At 33.4% G+C, this 21,908-nt stretch overlaps 3 protein-coding genes across 3 annotated transcripts; 2 read left to right on the forward strand and 1 right to left on the reverse strand.

Annotated features, from left to right (window-relative positions):
- The first annotated feature begins 1,951 nt into the window (after nt 1–1,951).
- LOC116004890 (cinnamoyl-CoA reductase 1) lies at nt 1,952–5,538 on the forward strand. The gene is made up of 6 exons (XM_031245089.1): nt 1,952–2,206; nt 2,301–2,473; nt 2,557–2,742; nt 3,237–3,399; nt 4,506–4,692; nt 5,195–5,538. The coding sequence occupies exons 1-6, from the start codon at nt 2,083–2,085 to the stop codon at nt 5,337–5,339; spliced, it is 978 nt and encodes a 325-aa protein (XP_031100949.1). The 5' UTR covers nt 1,952–2,082; the 3' UTR covers nt 5,340–5,538.
- A 136-nt stretch (nt 5,539–5,674) lies between these two features.
- Nucleotides 5,675–7,789, forward strand: LOC116004891 (gamma-interferon-responsive lysosomal thiol protein-like). Its single transcript, XM_031245090.1, has 5 exons — nt 5,675–6,393; nt 6,577–6,642; nt 6,713–6,853; nt 7,022–7,114; nt 7,405–7,789. Exons 1-5 carry the CDS (start codon nt 6,106–6,108, stop codon nt 7,531–7,533), a joined length of 717 nt encoding a protein of 238 aa, XP_031100950.1. The 5' UTR covers nt 5,675–6,105; the 3' UTR covers nt 7,534–7,789.
- Nucleotides 7,790–13,182: 5,393 nt separating this feature from the next.
- LOC116004208 (protein LIGHT-DEPENDENT SHORT HYPOCOTYLS 6-like) lies at nt 13,183–14,335 on the reverse strand. Its single transcript, XM_031244166.1, has one exon. It carries the CDS (start codon nt 14,012–14,014, stop codon nt 13,352–13,354), a length of 663 nt encoding a protein of 220 aa, XP_031100026.1. The 5' UTR covers nt 14,015–14,335; the 3' UTR covers nt 13,183–13,351.
- Between the last annotated feature and the right edge of the window lie 7,573 nt (nt 14,336–21,908).

The following is a 21,908-nucleotide window of genomic DNA, read 5'->3' on the forward strand; positions in this document are numbered from 1 at the left end:
CCCCCCCCCCCCAATTATAGACATAAGGATGCCAGAATCCATGGAGAATAAATCTTTTATAATTTATTTCTAATAATATAAAATTTTAAAAGAAAATAATTGACAAAAAGGTTTTTAAAAGTTATGTTATTGAAATAAAATGTTGTTGGCAGACTTGGTCCCATGATATATGATTTTTTTGGGGAGAAATAAGTCATTCTATTAATTCAAGTCCGAAGGGCAACACATTACAAAGATAGGTACCAACTCGAACAACTAGGCCTAAAAATGGACCGCATAGCTATAACATGAGCTGCAATGGAAGGAAGACTCTCCTCTAATATGATTTATACTTTGAACAACCTGAAGCGAGTATGTTCCTAGATGGATATTGTCAAATTCTTTCCTAATGGCTGCTGCTTAAACTTCCCTAAGGCCACCCTCAATAGATAGGTGTTTTGCACAAATATTAAGATTCCAACTAGGAGTGAGGAAGGAAGCAAAAAAGGGGAAAATAAAAACAAAAACAAAAAAAAAACATGAAATGTCAGAAAATCAGAAAAAAAAAATGCAAAGTTGCTTAATGCACTCGACTGGCGCAAAGTGCACTCCACGCGTACCAGTGTTGAGCTTGTCTTTCTTTGGTGGGGCCCACTCAAGGGGACAAAAACCCACTCCTCCTGCAACACTCTCTGCCACTCTCTCTCTCCCCTCTCTTTCATCCACCTCACCTCATTTTGTCTTAAAACTTGTGCAAAACCCACAAATGGGGAAGGCCTACGAGAATATGCTCCACTCCATTAGATGCCTCTTGCTGCAATGAATCTTCCATTCTCATCTCTAATAACACGTTCGAATCCCATTTTTGCATTATCCTTGTTTGAGCACAGCAAAGCAGATCAAACCTATTCCTGCTGGATTGCTTACTAAGCCTCTGTAAATAGGATATGATCCAACCAAAACTGGTGCTTCTCATTATAATTCCAATGCCCTGAGACATTTCCCTTAGTCTTTTTGACTAGAAAGCAAAAATTGCAAGACTTTATTTGATCGATTAAAGAGAACTTACTTTGGCCCCACACAGCCCAAGATCAAGACCAATCCACTACCGAATCCTCGGGTCAATAGGTCTAAGATTCACAAGCACAGACTTGGCTACTCCTAGCTGGGCAGCAGAATTTAGAGCTTTAGCCTTTCCCCGCCCCTCTCCTTTCTCCAGAAAAAGGCCTAATCTCTACTTCAGGCAAGTAGTCTTGGGTTGCCCCGGTCCTAATCATGGTTCGAACTCGGTCGTTCAGTCGATAGGGTAAGCGCTCACTCCTTTTTATAAAAACTTCCCCGGAAATCTCTCGCGGAGTTCTTCACGAAGTTCGAAACAAAGGAATAAAAAAAAGTTTCTCTATGGCCCGCAACAACTTTAAGTTTTAGGAGCCCTTCCCCCGAGGTCTTTTCCACTTGCCACGATTGTCATCCCAACCATATTTGGTATATCACTATTCATTTACACCATTTTGGGCCAATTTAGCTAGCCCTCAAACCTTGACAATTGTATTTATAGGTACAAAATTTCACAATACAACGCAAATGTTAATAACATATATAAACCAGGATCTATAGTGTAGTGTCAAACCTCCGCAATATTATTATTATTATTATTTTGAACACCAAACAACTATTCATATATTAGCATCCAAAGAGATTACTTCAGAAAGAAAAATGGAAGGGTAAGAAAATCCTCCCTACAATTAGTTGAAAACACGACTGTCAATTATTATATTGGCCCCGTTTGGTAAATAATCAGCTTATCAGTCAATTTTGACTTATTTGATCACTATTAGTTATTTGATTAATAAGTTTTCTGTAACTCTAAAATACTAAAATTCAAAATGGAATGGAAATGTGTCAAACTTAACTAAGTTAAAAGATTATATAAAAATCTTTAATTAGACACACCCCGCAAAACTATATCCTGAATGTGCGCCGCGGATGTGACAGGTGAAGAGAGAGTGAGAGTGAGAGTGAGAGGGAATTCAGCTACAACTGACGGAGTTTTGTGGTCTGAAATCTGAAATTCCAAGTCCGAGCAACAGTCTAAAGAAGGAAATGGCGAAGAATGAAGGGGAAGAAGTTGTCTGCGTCACCGGCGGCAGCGGATGTATTGGTTCCTGGCTGGTCCTCCTCCTCCTCCAGCGTGGCTACACCGTCCACGCCACCGTCAAAAATCTCAGTTAATTTCTCTCTCTCTCTCTCTAGTCTTTAATTGTATTTTTTGTCTCTAATTTCTGAATTCTGAATCTACTTTGCGATTTCGGAACACAAAGAGGATGAGAAAGAGACGAAGCATTTAGAAGCAATGGAGGGAGCCGACTCGCGTCTCCGTCTCTTCCAAATCGATCTCCTTGACTACAATTCCATTTTGGCGGCCATTACCGGCGCTACCGGCGTTTTCCACCTTGCTTCCCCCTGCATTGTCGATGACGTTCGCGATCCTGAGGTGGACTCTGCCTTCTTATTTCTAAACGGAGACTACTAGTAATTGCACACTATATAATTGTCTACTCGCCGTTTGATTGACAGAAAGAGTTACTGGACCCGGCCATTAAAGGCACAATCAATGTACTGACTGCGGCGAAGGAGCTCGGAGTTCGGCGAGTGGTGCTGACGTCTTCAATTTCGGCTATTACTCCGAGCCCCAATTGGCCGGCTGATGTTGTGAAGAATGAGGAATGTTGGACGGATATTGAATACTGCAAACAAAATGGGGTAAACTCCTCTACCTTGAGCTGTTCCTTTATAAGCTTTTGAGAAAGCTCTGTTGATAGCAATTTGTTCCTTTTTTTGGTCAAACATTTGGAGCATCTCCAATCCCCTTTAGTTTTTTTTGTTTGAGTGAGGGGAAAACAGCTTAGGTTGTAAGACTGGTTTCAACCTACTCAAACTAAGAAGGTCAATAGACCACTGTTCTTGGGAGTTTAAGGTTACCAAGTAAATAGCCTGACCAACTTGGTTGGGTTGCCCAATACACTTTAGTTAGAAATTATGTCAATTTCACTTTCATAAGAGTTAAGATATCTACCAGACTGCTAATGAAAAAACATTAAAAAAAATTATTAATTCAGTGTTAATGACTTCAACAAGTTTCATGCTAATCTCAATGTTATAATCTTTTTTTTTTCCCCCTACTACAAGAGTGCCCTCTTTTTATCATGGGCATTCATCCACTGCATCAGACTAATTTGAATCTTGCATTGTGCTAGAGATGGTATCCACTTTCAAAAACACTTGCAGAAAAGGCTGCTTGGGAATTTGCCAAGGAAAAGGATTTGGATGTTGTTGTTGTGAATCCTGGAACTGTGATGGGTCCTATTATACCTCCAACTCCTAATGCAAGCATGGTAATGCTTCTTCGTCTGCTTCAAGGTACACATCAGTTGCTGAAAATTCATTGAACTATATATCTCCTTTTACCTGCCATCATTGAAGTCAGTACTAGGTTTATGCCAAATGTACCTGATACCCAAACTAATGGGGTCATCCATGTGGATTGTTCTCTTTATTAAGTGCTGAGGAGCATTAATCACTCTTTCTGACAATTGTGTGTGTGTGAGTGTTCTCTCTCTCTCACTTTGTTCTCATCAGATGTCACTTCTGTCTTGCTTCTAGTGAGGTTATCAGGAAACTACTACTTGAACTCCCAAATTCTACTCCAAACTTTTACTCCCTCACTTAAATTTTTTATGTAAACATTTTTATTGGAACCCACATGATGAAAGTAACTTATCAATGCTTGCCACGTCAGAGATTAAAAGTGAGGGAGTAGAGATTGGTAGTCCATGTAGTAAAACTCATTTCTAATATGATACTTTCTTGTATCCCTGCAAAATTTTGTTTTATCTCATATACAAGTATACAACCATCTTATGGAGGTTTTATTCTTCACCACCCACCACTTGCTACCTTATAAAACACAACAATAGAAATTTGTTCTCCTTCTAACATACTAGATTAATCTCAATAGATTGCAATTCTGCACACACACACACTCTCTCTCTATTCTGAGGCATGGCATAGGATCCATAACTTCACTTAAACCTACAGGTTAAATCATTAAGGCTGAGTTTACTTCAACTCTCCAGTTTTTCATTCTCCATTCTCTGTTTTCTATTTCTCAAATGTATAAGTAAGCATATTCTCTTTTTCCTTTATCCTGAAAAATGAGAATTTCTCCAATTAGTAAATGTACCCTAGACTTTTCATTCTTTTGTAGAAAAGTTGTGATGGTTGTTGGCTTGTTGCCATATCTACAATTTATTTCATATCTAGTCGCAAGCAATCATTTCCTTAAAAATTGCAACTGCCTTTTGGTGCATAAATATGAACCTAGATGAGAGTGATGACTACTTTTCAGGTTGTTCACGGTTATGATAATGGCTTGGATACTTGTTCAATCCGAAGCTTATTTGTTTATTGGATATATTACCAACATGGTCTTTCTGAAGTTGCATTGTCATTTTGTTTGCATTCAGGCTGCACTGAAACGTATGAAGATTTCTTTATGGGATCTGTCCATTTCAAAGATGTGGCCTTAGCACATATACTTGTTTATGAAAACACTTCAGCGAAAGGAAGGCACCTGTGTGTTGAAGCAATATCTCATTATGGTGACTTTGCAGCTAAAGTTGCTGAACTTTACCCTGAATACAATATTCCCAGGTAATATCATCATATATTTCTAAACTGTTACAACTTTTCTTCGAATCTGAAAACCATTCCAAGTCCAGGCCATAAAATAGTGTAACATACAGCTTCATGGGCCAAAATGTCAGCAGGTCCAATACGTTTTAATCTCCTGTGGGTTAAATTTGTTGGTCCTTGGTCATAAATAAAGCTGAAAGCAAAACCCTGCTTATATTCTTTCTGCTTTCTTCTTTTATGAATAAAGTGGGTACTCTCCAGCTTCAAATTTTATAAAGACTTCTTCCTCTGCTAGGTATTTGTCTCCTTGGGAAAATCGTATTGAATATTCAAATGAACTAACAAGGCTTGATAAACATTCCTCATTTGCTTTTAGATGTTCAATGAGTCCCATGAAAATCATGGAAGTTGTCGGTGTTTAACCATATAGTTTGTCTTACTAGTCATAAACTATTATGGGATTTTCATTTGATATGAGATTATGGACAGTATTATTCATGCCGGCTGCATGCTCTTGTAGGATTCCCAAGGATACTCAGCCTGGTCTGTTGAGGGCTAAGGATGGAGGAAAGAAGCTGATGGATTTGGGTCTACAGTTCATCCCCATGGAGCAAATTATCAGGGACTCGGTTGAGAGTTTGAAGAGCAGAGGAGATATATCTTGAATCATACTACCTGTCTGCTGCATCGAAGTTGAATTGACAAACCTCTAGTAAGCGGCGTTGGAATGTTGATTGTGATTCTATAAACAAATGTAATCAGTAATCTGACTTTAACTATGTAATATACTGAATAGAAGCTTTGCTTCACCTTCATGCTTTCTTTTTTAGTAATGTTAAAGATCTGCTCGTTTTATTTGCCTTAGCCTCTTGAGCATATGCAATTTTAAAATGTTGAAGCTTCACAACATTCAGTATTTGTTTGGCCATTAATATCCACTTATAATAGCCTTGCTTTGCTGACAGCTGCCGATGCATGGTTCAATTTCTACCGAGAAAGGTATGAAATTGGCCTTATTGTGAGTAGGTACAAGTATTTTTGGGGACTGCTGCTTGGATTTACCTCCTCTACCTAGACTTCAGGGCATGGGTGGGAGGTGCAGTTTATTTATTTATTTTATTATTATTTTTTATTTTTTATTTTTATTTTTTTATTTTATAAATGTGAAATTAGTCTCCATTGGCCAAATAGAGACACAATTCCATCTATTGGCTGATATCACTTTCATCAGCTCTGAAGGGAAATCATTTGCCTCTTGCAGAAATATCTCATTCTTTTTTTGTCCCTTGTGGAATGGTATTTTGCAGTTTGTGGCTTTCCCCTTACTTTATTGTCCTACAAACTAGACATATTAAGATAAGAAAATACTAAAAATCTGAGTGGTGGACCATATCCTGGAAAACAAAATTGAAGTCTTCTCCAAGATTCTTCATGGCTGCTCATTCAAAAAAATTGCATCTTCAACTAATCCTTCTTCTCAGCATCTGTTCTGTGTTATCTTGGAAGCCATGGCTGAGCTCTGCAAGTTCTGGTACTGTCTCCACTGAAGAAAAGGTCAAGCTAGAGCTCTACTATGAGACCCTGTGCCCATACTGCTCCAGATTCATAGCCAAATATTTGCCACAGCTCTTCGATACTGGACTCATATCCATTACAGACCTCAGCTTCATCCCTTATGGCAACGCCAAACTCGGCCCCAACGCCACCATAACCTGTCAGGTTTCTTAGCTTTTTTCCCTCTCATTTCAATCATTCAATCTCCTCGTTTATCATATTTCTATTCTGCTTTAAGTAGATTAGGAATGCCTAGCAGAGAATGATGGAATCATTTCTTTGATTAGTAGCACTTGGTTAACTTTCTTGTTACAGAACATGATGGAACCATTTCTTTGATCACTGCAGCATGGTGCATATGAATGCCTGTTGAACACTGTTGAGGCTTGTGCAATCGACGCCTGGCCAGACTTGGTAAGGGAATCTTTCCAGACATTTATATTATGTTTGCACTGCTTTGCCTCATTCTTTATAAACTATGCAGAGTGAGCACTTCCCCTTTATATATTGCGTGGAAAGTCTGGTCTACGAGGGGAAGTATACAGCGTGGGAAACATGTTTCGCGAATCTGAGCATGGATCCAAACCCTGTCACTTATTGCTATACCAGTGGGCACGGCAAAGAGGTTAGCTTTCTTGACAGATTGACTGCTCATTCATTCTTATCTGCAGTGTCTGGACCAGCAAAACATCATTTGATATGGACAATAATGTAGTTTTCTGCTACACTCATAGGATTCATTTCTGTAGCATATATAAAGTTTCTGATTAGTATGTTTGCTGTTAATGCCCAGCTTGAGTTGCAGTATGCAGCAGTGACAAATGCCCTTGAACCTCCTCATACATATGTGCCATGGGTAGTCGTTGACGGGCAACCGCTATATGAGGTAAAACACTTATACTCGTTCAATTATGAAAAAAATATCTTAAAAGAAAATTTACTTTAGAACATTCATCTGACTAAGATAGTCCGAAATTTTCATTTCTGTGTTCCATAGCTGATCAAATCAAAACATGTGTAAAGGGGCAATCACAGCCAAGTTGGTCAGGCTGTTGACTTGATAACTGTAAAGTTACAATTGACGTATTGACCTTCTTAGTTTGAGCTGGTTAGCTATGGGCAACCTTGATGGCTGCTTGTTTTCCTCATAACACAAAACATGTATAAAATCTGCAGGACTATATGAACTTCATAAGCTATATCTGTAAAGCATACAAAGGAAGTACCAAAATCCCTGCTTGCAGTGAATTGTCTGCCACTGTCAGCCATTTGGGGATATTAAGGTTGTTGAATCCATTCTGGTAGGTATGCAGAAAAGACAACTGGTTCATGTATGAGCCCAGCTGGATACCAGTCTGCTATGTAAGCATTCACTCTCCTCTTGAAGCTTTACATACTTTCTGTTCCTCAATGTAAAACAACTATATATACATAAGTCAAATAGTGCCATTGAATTACCACACAATGTACAAAACCATATCTTGTACTCTGTAGTGTTGTTTTTCTTTCGAGGCTTATACTCCATTTACAAGGTTTGAACATGAAATCTTGATTTCACATAGACCCGTTGGTAAAAACACAACTTTTTCTATACTTGGGAGAAAACGTTGACAATAAAACTATATAAAACGTGACAATGCCACCTTGATGCAATATTTCGAAGCAACAATATTTCAGGTGGTGAGAGATTTATTTAAAAAAAATGAAGGCGAAGTTTCAAATTTTCAACGTTTATCGTGACATTCCCCTCCCATCTTTAATATTTCACCCTTCTTTACCTTCTCAATTATATCGTAGACCGTGGTCCACATTACAATGTGAACTATTAACATAAAAGTTCATTTTTATTATATTGAAAGTTTGTTTCAAGTATATTCATTTTTCGTGTACTACCTAAACTTGAACCTACAATACATTAAAAATAAATATTTATTTATACTAAAAATGAACATTCATTATATTAAAAATGAACTTTTATTAGTGGTTTATCTTATAATGTAAACCATGATCTATGTCGTCACCAAGTAGGTTATCATCTTCATATTGCGTCTGATTTCATCTACAAGCTCAAAATAATGTACTTTATGTATACAAATAATGTATTTTTATTATATTAAAAATATACTTTTTATTTATGGTTCACACGAATGTGTGGACCATGGTCCATGGAATAATGATGGCACGTCTTTACTCTTTACCAAAATCCTTTGGCATTATTTATCATGACACTTGAGTGGGCCCTAAGGATGGGCTTGAATTTCTTAAGTGGGCCATTCCTTGCCCCCTGTTGAGCCCACCATTTAGATTCTTTATTGACTAAGCACATTCGTGTGGCAAATTATGCTGTGGATCTAGGTCCACCTTGCAAGGTGGACCTGGGTCCAAAACTACGTCGTTTTTGTCTTTTTTTTTTTTTTTTTTTTTTTTAGTAAACATATTGCTGAATATAGAGTTGTCCAAAAATGTGTGAATGTAGATGTTTCAAAGTGTAAATGTGTGAATGTGGAGGTTTCAAATTGTGAATATGGAGTATAGAAATCGTGAATGTAGAGTTATGCATGTGTGAATCTGTAATAGAGTTAAAAAGTTCTAGCAACTTGTAGCCCTGTAATGTGTGAATGTGGAGTTTTCAAGTTATGAATATGGAGTATAGGACCTGTGAATATAGAGTTTTGAATGTGTGAATACATAACAATGGTAATATAGTTACTAAACATATAATCCTGTAATGTGTGAATTTGGAGTTTACAAAGTGTGAATGTAGAGTATAGAGTATGTAAATCTAGAGTATAGTGTATGTGAATGTAGACTCAGGTCCACCTTGCAAGGTGGACCTGGGTCCACGGCATAACAATCCCATTCGTGTTCATTTATTTTTCTTCTCTTTTCATAAAAACCAATTACTCAAGTGAAGAACTTACGCAAGGTTTGGTTCTAAAATAAATTGAAAATGAGAATATTCATTCATAAAATATATTTATTTTATTGTTTAGTTTGATTTTTACAACTAGGAATATAATTTTACAGAATGAGATATTCCCTTTGCAATGAGAATAGTCATTTCCAAGGTTAATGGTATTAACTATTCTGAATCCATTAAGAATAATTATTTTTATTAATATAAAAAAAACTCTTATAAAACCTTCATATAAATACATAAATTTCTTTTATTCTTATTCAGTTATTCTTGAACCAAACACAATGCTAGCATGATAAATAAAATATAAAAGGACCCACAAGGTATGGATGATATACTCTATGTCTTTCTGATTGTGCCTTGTAAATGCAATTACTTAAGTCAACACACTCCTATAACATCAATTACAAGTTAACACATACAACTTTTGTCTAGGTGCCCTGTCATAAAAATAAAATGCTTAGAGAGTGAAAATAACCTCAATTAAGTTAGTCAGAGAGTTAGTTTGGTAACAATAAAGTTTTGAGTTTGACTCCCCAATTAAGTGGGGTTTTTCACATATTCTTATGTGTCATCATACTAAAAAAGGGAATAATTGTAAAAGAAATAAAATCTTTTCATTTTTTTAGAACGAGTTAATATGATCAAATACTACTTATTTTTCTTTTATTTTATTTTAAAAAGACGTGTTAAAATAGAAGACTCGAAGAATTTCGGTCCATGTGCTCACACAACATCAGGCAGGGATGGAGGGTTTGTTGTGATTGATGGGTATAGAATATAGCTTATCCTAACATGATAAATGATAATATAAAGGTACAACCACATCACATTACGAATGCTAAGCTGCCTCCTACATAAAGGTCAATAGATTGGAAGCTAAGGTTGGCCACTGGTCCTTTTCACACGTTGTACTATATATGTATACAATTTTATTTATTTGGCCTTTTTTTCTTTGGCTCTCTCTTATGTTGTTTAGCCTCAACATGATATATACATCATCTTGAACCAGACAGGAAGTAGTATATATGTTGTATGCTTTGGTCTTTTACTCACTTGCTCCTATGGTACAAGGAAAACAATTCTATGTGGTTGTGTGCAATGATAGATGTTGGGATATGTTTTATATTTGATAATAACATTGTATTTTCTCATTTATAAATATATAGTGCAATTTCGTTATAAATAGAGGTGTTTCGTATGTCATTGTAAAATTTATAGAAGGAGAACATTGTTTGTTTGATACTCGATATTTACTTTAGGGTTATTATTGGACAGAGGCCTACTATGTTACCCATGATTCCATCTATGTGCATTCGAGATGGGGTGATGTGTCGGGGCTATAGGGGATNGCCCAAAAATGTGTGAATGTGGAGGTTTCAAATTGTGAATATGGAGTATAGAAATCGTGAATGTAGAGTTATGCATGTGTGAATCTGTAATAGAGTTAAAAAGTTCTAGCAACTTGTAGCCCTGTAATGTGTGAATGTGGAGTTTTCAAGTTATGAATATGGAGTATAGGACCTGTGAATATAGAGTTTTGAATGTGTGAATACATAACAATGGTAATATAGTTACTAAACATATAATCCTGTAATGTGTGAATTTGGAGTTTACAAAGTGTGAATGTAGAGTATAGAGTATGTAAATCTAGAGTATAGTGTATGTGAATGTAGACTCAGGTCCACCTTGCAAGGTGGACCTGGGTCCACGGCATAACAATCCCATTCGTGTTCATTTATTTTTCTTCTCTTTTCATAAAAACCAATTACTCAAGTGAAGAACTTACGCAAGGTTTGGTTCTAAAATAAATTGAAAATGAGAATATTCATTCATAAAATATATTTATTTTATTGTTTAGTTTGATTTTTACAACTAGGAATATAATTTTACAGAATGAGATATTCCCTTTGCAATGAGAATAGTCATTTCCAAGGTTAATGGTATTAACTATTCTGAATCCATTAAGAATAATTATTTTTATTAATATAAAAAAAACTCTTATAAAACCTTCATATAAATACATAAATTTCTTTTATTCTTATTCAGTTATTCTTGAACCAAACACAATGCTAGCATGATAAATAAAATATAAAAGGACCCACAAGGTATGGATGATATACTCTATGTCTTTCTGATTGTGCCTTGTAAATGCAATTACTTAAGTCAACACACTCCTATAACATCAATTACAAGTTAACACATACAACTTTTGTCTAGGTGCCCTGTCATAAAAATAAAATGCTTAGAGAGTGAAAATAACCTCAATTAAGTTAGTCAGAGAGTTAGTTTGGTAACAATAAAGTTTTGAGTTTGACTCCCCAATTAAGTGGGGTTTTTCACATATTCTTATGTGTCATCATACTAAAAAAGGGAATAATTGTAAAAGAAATAAAATCTTTTCATTTTTTTAGAACGAGTTAATATGATCAAATACTACTTATTTTTCTTTTATTTTATTTTAAAAAGACGTGTTAAAATAGAAGACTCGAAGAATTTCGGTCCATGTGCTCACACAACATCAGGCAGGGATGGAGGGTTTGTTGTGATTGATGGGTATAGAATATAGCTTATCCTAACATGATAAATGATAATATAAAGGTACAACCACATCACATTACGAATGCTAAGCTGCCTCCTACATAAAGGTCAATAGATTGGAAGCTAAGGTTGGCCACTGGTCCTTTTCACACGTTGTACTATATATGTATACAATTTTATTTATTTGGCCTTTTTTTCTTTGGCTCTCTCTTATGTTGTTTAGCCTCAACATGATATATACATCATCTTGAACCAGACAGGAAGTAGTATATATGTTGTATGCTTTGGTCTTTTACTCACTTGCTCCTATGGTACAAGGAAAACAATTCTATGTGGTTGTGTGCAATGATAGATGTTGGGATATGTTTTATATTTGATAATAACATTGTATTTTCTCATTTATAAATATATAGTGCAATTTCGTTATAAATAGAGGTGTTTCGTATGTCATTGTAAAATTTATAGAAGGAGAACATTGTTTGTTTGATACTCGATATTTACTTTAGGGTTATTATTGGACAGAGGCCTACTATGTTACCCATGATTCCATCTATGTGCATTCGAGATGGGGTGATGTGTCGGGGCTATAGGGGATCAAGCTAACTAGACAACTTATAAGTATCATGGGTTAGCTCTCGCTTCTTAGTCATGGAGGTTGGAAAACTGTGCAAGCTAAGGAGATCGGACACTAAAAATTAAAGGGGTCACCTATGTAGCCACTCCACCAACCATCATATCAACGACTACCACATAGCATGACTAGAGCATCCAGTCGCGAGGTGCCACGTTAGCGTCAGTGACTCTTCAACGGGTTCAATTCCTATCTCTCTAGTATATATAGGGTGCTTCAGCTACCAACCTATTAGAGTTTCCGTTCTGTTTGACTTTACATGGTACCAACCAGCTAGAGAGCATTATGAACTCCCCCAATCACAACTACAACTATAATTATTATAGCGCAGCATCTTGTACCAAAATTATTGACTGCTTTCCGGTGTGAATAATACATCTCCTACTTCGTTCAACTTGTTTACCCAAGAACTACTATGTAAGATATTTTAACTCATATATCGTACCCACACTATATTACATTATTATGTGACTATAATTTTTAATTTAGAGTAACGATAAACATCTAATCTAACACCTATTTTTTCTTTGGGATCCATCTAGAAGTATGATGAGATGATTGATGATTGGAAAGAGAATAGGGAAATGCACATTGGCTAAACAAAAACAAAAATGTAGACAATGAAAGAGTGTAGGGAGGGAATTGAAGAGAATTGGTGGATTACCATACAAAAAGAAACAAATTGACAATGAAAGCTACATAGGTAGCCCTCAGAATTCCCCCACATCTATATATCCATACAAAATTATTCACGGACCTACACACAATTGTATACCACACACTATATATAAAAAATATTTTTCACTCATTAACTATTAGTAAAATTATTTTATTTGATATAATTAAATTTTATTTCCCAATAACATGAGAAAGACTTTAGTTTGTATTGGAAGAGACATTATAACAAAAATCACAAGACAGAATTTACTTAATACATAATTTTCATAGTAACTGCAGATTTCTCTTAATCATAATTTACAATTTTGGAGAAATAGAATAATTTCGGGAAAAATAAGAATATTTACAAGGCCGTACTATACTGTTGTAGTGGCTGGAGGTGGATGACCGACAGTGGTGGCGCCACCAGTGTCGTCGCCGTCGCCGTCGCCGCCGCCGCTGCCGCCATTACGTCCGTTATTTCCGGTGGCGGTGGCGGTGGCGGGTGTTGACCTTTTCCGTTTCTTCTCGTAAGGGACTCCTCTGGCCTTAGCTTGGGTATCTTTGACCTCTCTTAAATAAATCCTCACGGCTCGGGCGGCGAAGGGGTTGGACTCGGGGCGGCCGCCGTTCTCTTCGTAGGCGGCGCGGAGGCGGCCGATGAGCGCGTCGAGGCTGCCCCAGGCCTGCTTTAAGGGGCACGCGCAGGGCGCGGGCGGGTTCGGGTGGCCGAAGTGCGGGCACCCGGTCACGTGCACCTTAGTTTTCCCGAACTGATCGAGATACTTGAGGAACTCGATCACGTGCGCGCCGCTGCACCGCGGCAGCGTCAACGGCGGCTTGTGGTTCCTTAAGTACTGCAAAAATGTAGTCCAGTCTCGCCGCTTCTGCGACTCGTATCGGCTCGGCGCCGCCGCCGCCGTTGACCCTTCTCCCCCTCCCTCGCCCGTCCCACTCGCCGACGGCTGATCCTCTCCGCCGCCGCCGCCGCCGCCTTCACCGGCTGGCTCCGAAACTACCGGCTCGGATCCAGCCTCCATAGCTTCGATTTCTATAAACGAATCAATAACACAATACAGTTCTATCTATGAATCCTCGCTCGATTATATTACTGAGATTTTGAATGAATGCAATGAATTGAAGGAAAAGGTATAGTGGGCGGAGAGTATAGAGTGGGGTGAATGGGGGTTTAAGCTTTTCTTTTTGAGAGAGAAGGAGAGCGTTTTCGGGGTTGAAAAGACGGGGGATTTGACGTTAAAAAGAACATTTATGTGAGTGAAAAAGCTAAGCTAAGCTAGCGGATGAGAAAACGAGAGTGAGACTGATGAGGGAGGGAGAATCGCAGCTATAGATTTTTCTTGTTGCCACCACCATCACTATTCCCCTCTTTTCCCAACACCCCGTATCTCTATTATTGTGAGACTAAATTAAATTGTCGTTGTATTTAGAACGTTTTAATGTGATGTCCTATAGTGTAAATTGAAGTATAATGAATACCGATTATATGTTTTGTGTCAAATGTAATAGATAGATCGAGTAGAGTAATGGAAATAGATAAAGTTATGTTCCTGGTAGTTCAGGGCTAGCCGTCAAGTCACTCGGGCCATTAGATTGGTCGGATCTTAATGAGTGGAGATAATAATCCTAACAACACAACATAGAAGACTCCATAATGATGGAGTTTATCATTTGACATTAAAGTTGCATTAATGACTTTGTTTTAACCAGTGTCTAAGTTAATTATTAGGTTAATTATAATTTATTATCATCCTTTCTTTCCTAACGCTCGTATCTCTATTATTGAGAAACTAAATCAAATAATTTTTGCTTTCATAACTTTTTAACATGGCGTCAGTTAATGTAAATTGAAGCACGGTAACCCCAATATTGATTGCATGCTTTGTGTCAAATGTAATTGATAATTGATATATTAAGCAAAGTAATGGAACTAGATAAAGTTCTTGGTAGTTCGGGACTAGCTAGCAAATCGCTTGGGTCATTGGATTGATCATGCCTTGATGAGGTGGAGATAATAATTAATCCCAACAATGCCACTTACAAGGTAAGAGTCCATGAGTCCATATTTGATATCGCAGTTGCACTAAAGACCCGTTTACTAGTGTCTAAGATTCAACTCCAAAACATCAACAACGAAATCAGGCGGGCTACTATACAGTGTTATGTTAAACCGCCACTCCACCCATCTAGTCAAATGCTTCCCTAGCTAGCACATGGGAAATCCGATTCCCTAATAACCAACGTTTGACAAACGAGAAGAAAACACGAGAAAAATCCCTCATAGGTACATATATGGTAACGTGAATGGGAAGCACATTATATTGATATCAGCAGGAACAAGTATGATATGGCATGTAGTGCATTCGGTTGCAAATATGTATGTATGAATGATCTCAACATATTCTCATTCTTGCCTTCTTGAATTGGTTTATATATGAACGAAGCAATTGTGCAGTAGTTGGTTAGTTTCAAATTTATCAAAATTCTTTTTTTTTAATCCATTTTAAATGAATGATAGTTAAGTATATATAAAATAACCTATTTATAGATGTGGATTTATATATGTCATTGAATTGTAAAATTTGTAATGCACATAAATAAATTAGCTGTTACTATCACCACCTTAATTACTGCCATCGTAAATCGAGTTGTCAATGCTTAAAAATGAAAAATATTATTTAAATTGGAGGTTATATATATGGGACAAATATAGTAAGAATACTAAAGTTGCACGAAAACTTATAAGATACTCCATTAACCTTGAATTGGCATGGGGGAGGGGTGTATGGGAGTCATCTAGGGATTGCAATGGGTCGTGGTGGGCTACATCCATCACTCGACTCACTTTATATTTTTTCCACCGACCACCACCCCCAACTCGTATCGGGGGAGGAGTGAATGACCAACTCCCCTGACCAGACTGAGAATCAGAGGCTCGAGCTAAAGCATGAGCAAGCAACCCAATTAGTTGATTTTATGTAGCTTTATTTAGTTTAATTATTGTCAAATTAATTAAAAATAATCAATTACATAACACCATATAAAATATTGTGACATATATCATAATTTATGTCAACAAATGTAAATTTTAATAAAGGTAAATTATAAGTGGAAATGATTTTTTTTAGTAATGCTAATTATTTAGGAGTAAAGTGTTTCATAAGTTGCCTTTCAATTTTCAAATGATCAAAGGGACTTAGGGAGTGAGGGGAATAGAAACCCTCATTTTCATATTTGAGAGGTACTCAAAAACTTAAGTGGGGGAGGAATTGGCATTTGATGATTATACTAATTACTAAATTCATATATGTTAATTGGATGACGAATTTTTACAATTATGTTCATCATGAACTTTGAATTTATGAGACTTCTCATAAATCAAAAGAATCAATTGAATTATTGTTGCACGGTTTAGATGTAATATTTTTATGAGTGACGATAAAAATTCGCAGTCGCTATTCAATTTTGTAGACTAAATAAACTATGCTCTTACGTACTAGTCCACAAATCACACATGAAATAATTTTTCTTTCTTCTTCAAACTTCAAACCTAGTGAACATTTTAATAAGTGAATTAATATAATGCATGATAGGGCAAGTGTTATCTAGGAATGATTGCATGGAATTGGTGGACTTGATTAGATTTTGCCTTTAAAAAAAAGCCCTATTGTAATAAAGTGCTTTAATTGCTTTACAAAAGACTCCCAATAAATTAAAGATTCCTAATGATTTGATTAATTAATTTGTTGATTATGTGGAAACCTTATACATACATACACACCATTAACGCAACGTTGACATTAATTTTATGATTTATCCGAGTACACCGAATATGACTCTCATATCTAAAAGTCATGAGTTCGATTATTGTCATCACCTTTACAAAAATAATTGAGATGATCGGATGGGTAATGATTGATGAGTATCTATCACATATACAAATAATTTTTTTTTAAATAACATATTGTTCTATAAGTAGACAATATATAAATTTTACTATATATTTTTTTAGTACTACTCAGCCTCGAACACATGATCTCCCATTTGGGAGAACCATTTCGTGTTACTAGATCGGTCATTGGCATTTTCTTTAAATTGGTAATTTGGTATGATTTTGACTTTATATTGTTGTGTACATCCAAAAAGAAATGAAATATGGAGTTAAAAATATAATTGTTTTTAGATACTAGGAAAAGTAACAACAAAGAAATCACATGTAACCTGCCATAACAGTCCTAATAAATGAGATTTGCTATCTAGAGAGTTCATATAATATCCAGTACGTGATACCAATTAACTTCTCTATAAATATACAGAGTATTTAAGAGTACAACTCTAATCTCTATTTATTAATACAATTCATGTTTAAAAGTTAGAAAATTCATTTTTTTTGTTTGCATATAGCATACACTATTTGCATCATTGTTCATATTTGATACCATAGCCACTTTATTACGGTATGCACACAGTAAAGTTAATTTTCCGACTTTACGGTTGCATTATCAATTTGCTTGTCAATTATTTCAAATTATTGTATTTTTTCATGATATTTTTAATCATTTTAAAAGAATAATTATAATTGGACAATTTTAATACCCCCACCCAAGACTTATATATATATATATATATATATATATATATATATATATATATATATATATACTATATATACTATATATATATATATATATATATATATAGTATATATACTATATATATATATATATATATATATATAGTATATATACTATATATATATATATATATATATATATAGTATATATACTATATATATATATATATATATATATATAGTATATATACTATATATATATATATATATATATATATAGTATATATACTATATATATATATATATATATATATATAGTATATATACTATATATATATATATATATATATATATAGTATATATACTATATATATATATATATATATATATATAGTATATATACTATATATATATATATATATATATATATAGTATATATACTATATATATATATATATATATATATATAGTATATATACTATATATATATATATATATATATATATAGTATATATACTATATATATATATATATATATATATATAGTATATATACTATATATATATATATATATATATATATAGTATATATACTATATATATATATATATATATATATATAGTATATATACTATATATATATATATATATATATATATAGTATATATACTATATATATATATATATATATATATATAGTATATATACTATATATATATATATATATATATATATAGTATATATACTATATATATATATATATATATATATATAGTATATATACTATATATATATATATATATATATATATAGTATATATACTATATATATATATATATATATATATATAGTATATATACTATATATATATATATATATATATATATAGTATATATACTATATATATATATATATATATATATATAGTATATATACTATATATATATATATATATATATATATAGTATATATACTATATATATATATATATATATATATATAGTATATATACTATATATATATATATATATATATATATATATATATATATATATATATACTATATATACTATATATATATATATATATATATACTGGTTCAAATGCGGATAGTGCTTCCCGTGTAGCTGGTGCGGATTCGCCACTAGGCATGCAAAAGTGCACCACACAGTGTTCGAAAATACACCCCACAAAAAAATGCGCCACACCTAATGGTGCATTTATGCATACCTAATGGTGAGTGACCACACGGCTACATGGGAAACACTATCCGCACGGAAACCTGAATATATGTGTATATATATATATATATATATATATATATATATATATATATATATATATATATATATATATATATATATATATATATATATATATATATATATATGAGTGGTTTAATTAAATAAACAATAATAAAGTTTTAATAGAAGAGTTTGGTGTATGTTGTTAAGCAATATAATGGGATGTTGGCTCTATTTCCATCTGATGTTGACCCAAAGCCAGAAGGTATATATGAAAGCTCAAAAAGTAGAGTGAGTTATAATAGAAGAGATGAAGCCCACATCACTATTGGTAACATACAGAAAATCATATACCTTAGCTTGGCTACACTTGTTGGACTTTACTCTGTCACAATTATCACTGTCCTTATCTGCAAAAACAATTTCAACCTAAATTTGCATCAATAATCCCTCTTTCTCCACAATCAATTATAAACTTATATTTTGAGCTGATCAACTATAGATAATAGAACTCACTTTTTAATACAAGAATGAAGCATCAAGCTCCTTCTACTTAGTCACCCATTTCGAGGCATCTAAGTATTTATTATGCAGATATGATTAGGGTCAAAAGGTGAAAGACATTTTCTTCTAAAAGTATCTAATCCAATTTACTAAACAAATTAAATTACTATACAACTTTTTATAGGAATAATATCTTTTTAATATCTTATGAAGCCAACAACGTTCACTAGTTTCGGAATCAACACGAATTTAAGTGGTTTAGGTGGCCATGTTGGAACATGGAAAGTAAAGGGTGTTATTGTCCAGTATTAAAACAATATTTTTGCATATTCAAATTTCCATATTGTCAAAGTTTAGATATTGTAATTTGACCATATGCTTTACTTAAAGATTTTTCTATTTTATTAAATCTACTATTAAAAATACTATTAAAAATACAATATAAAAATCGGAGCAAACTGAGTTAATACCATTTGGAGTCCTCTGAGTATAGTTTTATCACGGATGATTTTGTTATGTTTAGTCCTAAAATTTCAAATTGACCACTTGTGATCCTTCAATTTTAAAATTATTACCATCTGTGGTCCAAGTTAATTAACCACCCATGGTCCTTCAATTATCAAATTTTAACCACTCATGGTCCTTCCAAGAGGACTACAACTGGTTAAATTTTGAAAGTTGAAAGACCATAAGTCGCAAACTTGGACTACAGGTGGTAACAATAATTTGAAAGTCAAAGAACTATATGTGGTCAATTTAAAAATTTAGGACTAGCTAAACGTGGCAAAGCCACTCGGAGGATCTCATATGGCATTAACTCATCATAATTGTGAACATTTGGTGGCAAATGAAAATTAAAAGATGATTCAAATTCGAGATTATTGACCTAAAAGAAAGCTAGTTTACTGACAATTTACACTATAAATTTATTTATTAAAGTGTTATTATATGAATTGATTTATCATTAAATAATTAGAATATCACATAACTAATATGATATCCTAAAAACACAAAACTCATCAATATGATATCCTAAAAACACATAACTCATCAATATGACAGATATATAATTGTCTAAGAATATTGACTTTCATATTAAACCGTTAATGAATTTTACCTTCTAAGAAAACATACGAAAACAATGAAAAAGTAAATGATACTTGCATTCTCTCCTATCATACCACATCAAGGTTAAAAACATACTATTCATTCTTGCCACACCATAATTGAAAAATAGAGAAAATAATACTCCTTAAAGAGTAACGTTACATTCTGATTTTAGCCCATAAATTTCGCCTCCTTACATGGTGATATTTTATAGGTTCTTTTTATATCTACTATACTAATAAGAGCCAAAGAGAGTTAGGCCTAAAATGTGTAGAAAAAATGGCGGTCAAATTATTTAATCAAATGGATGGTTCAGATGAATTATTTAATCAAATAGATGGTTAAGATAATTCAGATTAATATTATTAATAGAGATTACCTAATTTAACCTTACTTTTATGATTATCCGTTAAGTTTTCCGTTAAATATTCTCTTCTCTGTTAATATTCCGTTAACTTTTAACTTACCCATTAATTTCTATAAGAAAGATCTTAGGTTCGAACCTCATCTCAATCAAATTGACATAATTAAGTTCCTCACTCTATTTACTCTTATTAAATTAAATAAATTAGTAGCTACAACAAAAATTGATACATATGTATTTCTTTAATTTATAATTATGTGTCTACAATACCTTTATTTGAAAAAATTATTCATTATCAAAAAGTTAAATTAAATAAGAGAAATAATTTCATTAGTTATATTGTCTTTATTTTCTCTCATGCAAAGATTCTTTACATTCAAATTTATCAATTGATATTCATTGCATCGTCCATTATCTTATTTTTACAATATCTTGTAATTAAATATCAAAGTTATAGTACAAAATAATGTTATATATTTATTTACCAAGTATTTTATTAATACTATGAAAAATTATTTTAAAATAATTTCAAGCTAATTATATTAACTACTTGGGGATTGGTTGACAAACATAGTACTCAAATAACCCAACAAATTGAAGCGGAATCGCTCTATTTTACTCTTATTGAATTAAATAATTAGTAGTTACACCAAAAAATGATACATATGTTTTTCTTTAATACCATGAAAAAAGTAAAAAAGAATAATTTGAAACCAATCATATTAACTACTTGGGGGATTAATTGACAATGAAAGTACTCAAATAACCCATTACCCAGCAAATTGAAGCGATGAACTACCTTTTAATATTTTTGGAATATATAATATTTTAAAATTTCAAATTTTTATTAATTTATTTAATCTCTTTTCTTAAACTAGGGGTTTCTTTATCCACAATAACTCATTCAACAATAATGGTTGAACCAAATAAACCCCAAGCAGAACACCTAAAGGAAAGTCCATAGCTCCTATATCATAATCGCTACCAACAATAACTGAATTGCAAATAACACACTACCAACAAAAAGGAAGAGAACAAATAGTAAAGATGAAGACAATGACAATGTTACTCAAAAGAGAATTAAGAACACTTAGAAAAATTCAAATGAAAAGTAGTATTTATTTA

The sequence above is a fragment of the Ipomoea triloba genome, chromosome 14 (assembly GCF_003576645.1).
Source record: "Ipomoea triloba cultivar NCNSP0323 chromosome 14, ASM357664v1".
In the NCBI taxonomy this organism is placed as follows: Eukaryota; Viridiplantae; Streptophyta; class Magnoliopsida; order Solanales; family Convolvulaceae; genus Ipomoea; species Ipomoea triloba.